This window comes from Calypte anna, chromosome 9, assembly GCF_003957555.1.
Source record: "Calypte anna isolate BGI_N300 chromosome 9, bCalAnn1_v1.p, whole genome shotgun sequence".
Classification (NCBI taxonomy): Eukaryota; Metazoa; Chordata; class Aves; order Apodiformes; family Trochilidae; genus Calypte; species Calypte anna.
In genome coordinates this window covers 13,182,814-13,191,300 of record NC_044255.1, presented here as the reverse complement: position 1 = coordinate 13,191,300, position 8,487 = coordinate 13,182,814, and the positions used below count along the sequence as shown (strand labels likewise).

The 8,487-nt window shown below is 56.4% G+C and overlaps 1 protein-coding gene across 1 annotated transcript; it reads left to right on the top strand.

Moving 5' to 3' along the window:
• Positions 1 to 6,151: 6,151 nt before the first annotated feature.
• FAM43A (family with sequence similarity 43 member A) lies at positions 6,152 to 8,255 on the top strand. Its single transcript, XM_030456550.1, has one exon. The coding sequence runs from the start codon at positions 6,399 to 6,401 to the stop codon at positions 7,485 to 7,487; it is 1,089 nt and encodes a 362-aa protein (XP_030312410.1). The 5' UTR covers positions 6,152 to 6,398; the 3' UTR covers positions 7,488 to 8,255.
• The last annotated feature ends 232 nt before the right edge of the window (positions 8,256 to 8,487 follow it).

Below are 8,487 nucleotides of genomic sequence, written 5' to 3'. Positions count from 1 at the left end.
CAGCAACCGTACCGCATAAACTTGCCAGGTATGTCTGAACCCGTGCCATGCTCATCCCAGGCTTGGCCATTACCCCCAGCCTGGCTTAGCCCCTCCTGTGCTTCTAAAGGCAAATAAGACACATAAAAGTGGACTCAGCATTTGCCTTTTCATTTAGATGAGGTGCTCCAGTGGAAGGCTAGTGGGATGCAGACAGCATGCAGCCATTTAGTAAATTCATTTTTAATCAAGTCATCTTTAATAAAACCATCTCATGTCTTTATGTGGGCATAGAGGCAGCAATATAAATGCTCATTACTGTATTTCTTTTGTACTTCAGTTAAAAGTTACCTTTCTTCTACACTACATAATCACCAACCAGAGCAGCCAGCCAGCCTGGCCTTTCCCCACACCTTGGGTCTGGCAGCACTTCCAACTCCAAAGCCAAGCATGTGAGATGCTGTTCCCAGGCTGCCCAGCCTGGGGCAAAACACCTTCATAATCCCATTGGCGCAGCCCCAGCAGCTCAGCCTCAGCACCACCAGGGTCCTTTGCTGGTGACACGGCCACCAGGACAGAGCACAATGCTTGATTGAGGTCTTGATTGACCTCCTCGGGGCACAGACATCACAGCTGGTGGCACAGACTGGAAACAGAGACACTAGGGGACAGGCAGAGGTGCTGTAAACAGTGGGAAGAGGAGGCTCAGGCTTGCTCCACCACCTGCAACCCCCTGTGCATCCTGGGGACAGTGAGGTGTGAGGGCAACCTGAAGAGCAAAGATATGTGCATTTTGATGAGGATATTTTCCACACACATTGCACTTTTTTACCCACCCCACACCCCATTTTCAGACTGAAGCACTCAAGGAACAGTCACTGCAGAAATTTTCTGCCACCTCTGTGGTAGCTACTGAAGAAATGCCCAAATGGGCTTCATTTTTGCAACAGATACATTTCTGAGCATTTCATAAACACCAAGAAATTACTCCTCTCTGCTGTTGGCTGCAGCACAGAAGGAATCACTTTGAGCAGAGCAATGCTGAAGGAGTTACAGACAGGGGGATAGGGTAATCTAAGTGTTAGAGAGACATCAGAGTCTCAACTAGAATCCTAATGATCTATTTCTAATTGCATTCCACCCCTATTAGAACCATAGAACAGTTTGGGTTGGAAGGGACCTTTAAAAGTCATCTAATCCAACCCCCAGCAGTGAGGTGGGACATCTTCAACTACATCAGGCTGCTCAGAGCCCCATCCACCCTGAACCTGAATGTTTCCAAGCATGGAAACCATCTCTCTGAGCAACCTGTGACAGTATTTCACCACCCTCATTGTGAAAGTAGTCCTTATATCTAGTCTGACTCTACCATCTTTTTGTTTAAACTGTATTGCTACGCCTACCTAGGCTTCTTCTGGTTTTACCTAAACACCACAAACTGATTCTCCGAGAAGAATCTTTAAGCTTGGATTAAGGGCATGCAGTGAAAAGGGCCTCTGAGAAAGAGATGCTGTCACCAGAGCTGTATGATGCAGCAGCAAAACGAACATGATTTTTGCTGCTGTGACTTTTTTACAACTTGGCTCTTCAACAGCAGTGCTTGGGCTGAAGTGAAATGCTGTCCTGGGAGAGCAAGCACCTCCTGTGCATCACTGAACCTCTTGCCACTACTCATTTGAAGTGTGTTACTTCATTGCTGTGTCTCTAGAAGGTGGCCATAGCTTTGGGATCCCTTACAAAACCATTGCACAGACAAAGTAAAATCTGCTGTCCTTCTAGCACACTGTACTCAACTTATGTCAAAAGTGCTGGCTTCCCTCCCAACCTCTTCTGCCTTGGAGCCAAACCACCACTCCAGTTTTTTATTCAAATCCTGAGAATTATTTAGCAGCAGCAGCTCTTTTTCCACACCCAGCAACACCAGTGCATTTTTGCCTAAAGGAAGCATTGTTCTTTCTGGACAACTTTTCCTCCATTTTCCTCTGAGGCAGCATTGGGAGATCTCAGGACTGTGTCTCTAAAATATTCATGTGATGGCTATTCATTATTCATGTAGGTTGACAATGCTTGATTCAGTGGTACTGCCAGCCTCAGCCTGACAAACAGACCCATTAAGAACCCCCCCCACAGAGCACCCCTGCAAGAACACCAAGACAATTTTGCTCTGTGCACAACTGCAGCTGCTTGAACCCCCTTCTCTCCCCAGCTGTACTCAGAAGTATGCTAGCACTGTAGAAACAGGGGAAGCCTGCTCTGCAATCAGCCCCCCCCCCCCCAGTTTTTGGGTGAAGGTCTTGGTTCCCTCTCAGAAAAGCACCATCCCAGGGGGCTCTGAAGCAGGGCTGCCTGGCCAAGGCTGTGCCCTGAGAAGGCACCGACCCTGATGGGGCCCTCATGTGAGTTTTTTATACTCTGCTTTTTCTACAAGCCCCATGAAGATAAAATCATCTCCCCACGCGGTTGAGTGGGGAAAGGTTTATCAGAAAATACTGCCTGCATCTTTGAAGGTGCAAAGAGTGGGACAGGAAGCTGGCAGGAGATTTCTCCAGCTCCTGGTGTGCCATCTCTGCCTGGCCAGGATGGTCCCTGCTGTCCATGGCTGCCTGAACCAGCTTTCTCTCCACATGGGCAGGGATGGTCCCACAGTGGCAGCCCCAGGACAGGGCATCAAGCAGAGGATGTCACCCCAACACCACCTCTGCACCCCTTGGCCAGCAGCATGGCAGGAGGATGGCTGCCCAGCTCAGCCCCACTGGCTCAGAGAGCCTCCCCAAAGGTGCTGTGGATTCTCAGGGAAGGTTTTGCACCCTTGGTCGATGGCTGCCTGCTAATTATAGCTGCAGGCACAGGAAATGCAGGGCTGCCTGTGCAGGAAGCGGGGTGTGCCGCCCTGGGTGACTGAAAAACAACCATGGTAGGGGTGTGACACCACTGCCACAGCCCACCCAGCAGCACAGTCCTGGCAGCCCCACCAGCATTGCCCTCAGTGCACCCAGGGGGACCCAGGACTCTCACCACAGGGACATCCTGCAGTCCTCATACAGCATCAGCCAAGCCCCCAACCCCTGGTGGAATGGGATGCTGCTTCCCCTTGGAGAGGCTTTAAGGCAGCAGGGGCTACATGAGGCATCCATCGAGGGCTCTCCATGACCCTTACACATACCTCAGGCTGCCCCAGCTCCTGGCAGCCATCTCCATCTGCTCCTGATGAAACCTGGATGATGGTTGGTGAGGCTGGGGGCTGCGACACCTCACCTGCCCCCATGGATGACCTGAAGGCCTGGCTGCTGCTCAGCCTGTCTGTTTCATGGAAAATCCTGACAGTTCAGCACTTCCTTTGTCCTGGTTCAGAACTAAGAGTCAAAACTTTGATGTTTAGAATAGCTACAGAAGCTCTAAAATACTTTGTTTTGGAAAATACAGAAATGTCAGTTTGAAATGTTTCACTTTGACTGTGCTGCTTCAGCTGCTGGGGCACAATGAGCTCCATTGCTGCCTGAGAGGACAAAGCCTCGGATGTTTTCATGATTCATTCCCATTAATTGTTTTGGTCTTGTCCTATCAATTTTCCCCAGCACCTACTACCCCCAGCCAGAGCTCCAGTTCCAGCTACTGGGCTCTAGAGCCATCCCTGAAACAGGGCTGCTCTCTTCAGGGTGTCACCCTCTCCCATCAGGCAGGCCCTGACGTGTCCCCATGCCGCAGCAGGGCAGCCAGCACAGGCAGCCTGGCATCCCCCTCTGGCAGAGGCATTGGGCAGCTGCCTGCCTGCAGTGTGCACCCAGTGTGCACCCCAGAGCCTACAGACTCCTGGTGGGGTGCAGGGAGGGCTCCAGTGCAGACTGGAGAGGCCAGGGGAGGAGGAGGAGGATGGAGTGGGGCAGGAAGGGGTTGTGCCAAGGACCAAGTGCAGCACTCCTGCTGCCAGCATGGGGCAGGCTGGGCCGCAGGGCTGAGATGGTATCTTACAGATTTTCCCACGTGCATGCAGGCAGGTGATGCTTGGTAGCTGCTGGGGTATTGCATAAATATAGAAGAAGGCTGCTGTGCTGCCCATGGGCTATGGGGCCATGCAGTTAAGCCCCCAGTGTGCATGTCCTACACAGCACGGGTGCTGGCAGCCTCACATGCAGTGAGGGAGCCTCATGCTCTCTGGGAACCAGGAAGCATGCTCTGGTTCCACAAGGAAAACCTGCTCACATTGTGTCTCAGCTTCTCCACTGGTCACAGGAATAGCCTCCCCCTGCTTAGGGCACATGCGCCATGCTTATCTGGGCTGCTTTCTGCTGCCAAACCTCACCCAAACTCTGCAGCACAGCCCCCCAGACCAGCACAGAACCAAGAGGAGTCAGCATTTCATTTGGGCATTGTTCCCAAAGCCACCATAACTTGCAATGTGCTCTTCAACTGCTGGAGCATGAAGTGGTTCTCCATGTCCAGAACTCAAGCAGCCACCACACAGCAGAAAAGAGGCAGTCCTAAAGCTAACTGGGCCCATTAATGAAGCACGGGAGGCTGCAACACTGGCACAGCAAGGATGTGGAGGAACTGAGCTGAGACATTTTTCATCCTCAAGCAGGGCTGTAACCCCAAGACACCTTCCCTGCACCTGCACTTCCAGCCAGCCTGGAGGCACCAATGTCAGGGTTGCCACTGCTCACCAGCCACCACCTGGGCCCCCATAGCATCTCTAGTAAGGAAACCTCTGCCCCATGAGGGCAACACAGAAATTAAAGTGCTGCTGACTTGGGAGCTGGAAAGGTGGTGGGAAGGCCCCCCGCCTGCCATCCTGGAGAATCGCAGTGAGACTTTGCCCAGGACAGAGGGGTCAGTTCAGCATGGTGCTGAGATTTACACCAAGGGGCCCAGCTAGCTTGCCCTGGGTGTGCAAAAGGGCTCCGTTGCACTGATACCACGTGCCCAGCCCAGCCCTTGCAGCTCTCCCACTGCAGTTTTCCCATAGGAAAATGGGACCATTTGCACGTTCACATCTCAGGGCCAGCAGCAACCTTCCTAACACTGCAACACTGCTGTGCTGCAGCCACCAAAGACAGGAAAGACAGCGTGTTACTGCCCCACACACACCCATCACCGGCCTCTGGAAGCCAGAGATGCGGTCAGACATCCCCTGGTCCCAACTGTGGCTGAGCATCCTCAGGGAATGGTGCTCAGGACGATGCCCTCCATCGAGGGGGTAACTTTGAAATCTAAGCAAACTGGCAACTGCTCTTAGTAATTTGACGCCTGACACTGTGGTTACTTGCAGTTCCCGAGTAACCTGCTAGGTGGCATAATGTAATAATAATAATAATGATTTTAACAATAACAATACGAGGTCTTAAGTGATCCAAACTTAGACGTGATTTCTCAAATAATTGAAGGAGGCGTCTACATATTTTATTCCACGAGTATGTACTGCTGCCCTTCTGTCGAGCATTTATTCAAACCCTGGCAAAATGCTGCTCCCTGTAACCCTAGAATTTATTTCTTGCAGAAGATACGATACGTGACACGAGAAGCTATAGCAACAACACAGAGACCAACTTTCCACTGCTTTCATTATGTCTATGATTGTTCTCGAGCAACCCCGGCAAGAAATTACAAGACTGCTTCTTGTTACTTAGCTGCTGCGTAAAAATAAAGTGCAAAGTATTACTCATACATAATAGCTTTTCTTTGCTGCAGGCCCTTCGGCTCTCAGAGCCGGACTAACCAAATTAAAGGGAAAACGGTGTTGCAAGAGTGGGACTCCTGCACGGCACACCCTAGCCGGGAAGGCTCTAGGGTTGGGGTTCTCCCGGGCCCGGGGACTCTCGGAGTGGAGCCCCGAGATTGTTTTGGGATTTTTATCACTTTGGGAGGTTTTGAGCTGTCGGTCCTCCCTCCACTGCCCTCTCCATCCTCCTGTCCCTGCTACTGGAGGCTGCATTACAGCGCTCCGGCAAAGCCCCCGCACCAGGTCGTGGGGCCAGCTCCGGGGAGCAGGGCGGGGTCTGAAGGAGCTCTTGAGGGCCGGGTCCCTGCGGCCGGTGCCCCCTAAGAGGGCTGAGGGCCGCGCTCCGCGAGGGGAGCGGGACCGCCCGGGCGGACTGGCACCGCCCCGGGCCCGCCTCCTGCCCGTCCCCTGGCGCGACGGGGCCGGGGCCGGGGCCGCGGTGCAGAGCGGCGGCGGCGGGCGGCGGCGAGGAGCGCGCCGCCGGTTCGGCGGTCCGCGGGCAGCGGGCGCTCCGCCCTCGGTGCGCGGGGCCTCCCCTCTCCGCGCCCGCGGAGCGCCGGCGCCCGCCTATATCTACGGGCCGCGGCGGCCCCGCCGCCCGCAAGGATGTGAGGCGGGCGGGCAGCCCAGCCGCCGCCGCCGTGGCATGCCCCCCCGCGCCCGGAGCCGTCGGCGCGGCGCCTAGCCGCGGCTCCGCGGGGCGATGCTGCCCTGGAAGCGGAGCAAGGTGGAGCTGGTGGCGGGCGAGGCGCGGCGGCAGAGCAAGCCCAAGGGATACGCGGTGAGCGTGCACTACTCGGCCCTCACCTCGCTGGCCCGTGCCTGCCCCGAGAGCGCTCTGCACCGCGTGGGCAGCATGTTCCGCTCCAAGCGGCGGAAATTCCGCGTGACCAGCGAGGACCCCACGTACACCGTGCTTTACCTGGGTAACGCCACTACCATCCAGTCCAAGGGTGAGGGCTGTACCGACCTGGCCGTCTGCAAGATCTGGAGCAAGAGCGAGGCGGGTCGGCAAGGCACCAAAATGAAGCTGACCATCAGTGCGCAGGGCATCCGCATGGCCCATGCCGAGGACAAGGGGCTCCGCCGGCCCGGCCACCTCTACCTGCTGCACCGGGTCACCTACTGCGTGGCCGACCCGCGCCTGCCGCGCGTCTTCGCCTGGATCTACCGCCACGAGCTAAAGCACAAGGCAGTGATGCTGCGCTGCCACGCCGTGCTGGTCTCCAAACCCGAGAAGGCGAAGGCCATGGCGCTGCTGCTCTACCAGACCTCGGCCACAGCACTGGCTGAGTTCCGCCGGCTGAAGAAGCGGGACGACGCGCGGCACCAGCAGCAGCAGCTGGTGGGCGAGCAGAGCATCCCGCTGGTGCCGCTGCGCAAGCTGCTCAATGGGCAGTGCTGCTACAAGCCGCCGGTGGAGCGGAGCCGCAGCGCGCCTAAGCTGGGCTCCATCACCGAGGACCTCCTGGGCGAGGAGCAGGAGGAGCGGGCCATGCACTGCGACTGCGAGGACATCCTGGAGGCGCTGGGCGAACCTGAGGGCGAGCTGCTGCGCCCCGGCGCCGGCCGCGGCGACAGTCCGGAGCTGGGCCAGCTCCTCCGCGACCTGGGCGAGCTCAGCCTGGGCAACGACCTTCGCTCGCTGCGCGCCGACCTCCGCGTCCGCCGGCTCCTCTCCGGGGAGAGCACGGGCAGCGAGTCCTCCCTGGAGAGCAACGGCCCGGACGGCGCCGGCCCGGCCTGCAACGGCGCCGAGCAGCCGCCCCCCGGCGACCCCGAGACCGGCTGAGCGCTCGGCCGCGCCGGGGCTGCGCCGGCTTTTCCGGGCGTGCACAGCCCCGTCGGGCTGACCGGGTCTCTTCCGGGAGCGCACGGTCCCTGCGGGACTCCACGGCCCCACCAGGGCTCACCGGGTTCCCTCTGGCCTCGCTGAGGTTGCACGACCCCACTGGGGTGGGTCCCTCTGGGAGCGCCCGGACCCCTCCGGACACCCTCTTCTCCGCGCCTACCCCCGCCCCCCTCCCGCGTCCCGCAGCATCCCGGGGAGCGGCCGTCCCTCCCGGTGCCGGTGGCCGCTGAAGCCGGGCCCCAGCCCGTCGTGGCTCGAGGAGGGAAGGCGGCCGCGGGCTGTTTACCTCCGGCTCAGCCCTTGAAGATCTGCCAAATTCCTGGAATAGCTTTCCCCGGGGAGGGCGGCGGGAGGGAGGTGTTGCGCCTTGTTTACAGTCAGAATTCTCGCATCCAAGAGGGGCCCCCCCGCTGTTTCCTCCATTAAAGTCACTCCATCGTGCTGTCGTGTCCGAGAGGTTTGCACTGTTGTGAAAAATTTTTTAATTATTATTTTTAAGTTAGACCCTTTTTTTGGGCCCCGGTCCTGCCCCTGGTCTCGATGCTCTAGATCTTTTGCTGTGCAAAAGAAGACTCTATTGTGGCTGTTCACCTGTACATAGGGAAATGTATGCAAATACATTTTGTTATTTTTAAGAACACCACCATTGTGATCTCCTCTGTTTGCACATATGTGAAGAAAATAAAGATGACAGTAATTTAAAAGAAACTGAGGTCACTGTGGTGGTTTGGCCTCTCTGTGTGCATTTCTATAAGGAGAAGGGGGGATGAGATGCCTTGGGTTGTGTTGTAGCTTCAAACGGGCACTACAGTGAAAGGCCTTTGCAAACACCAAGGGGGCTTCCTGAGCTGAGTAGAAACCTTGAAATTGCAGGAAAACGCACCAAGTGTCTCATACAAGACACCAGAATGAGATTTTCTCAGCGTGGTGTGCTGGTGAG

Coding starts and splice junctions, on each gene's coding strand:
- FAM43A (XM_030456550.1), top strand. CDS start 6,399: ATGCTGCCCTGGAAGCGGAGCAAGGTGGAGCTGGTGGCGGGCGAGGCG.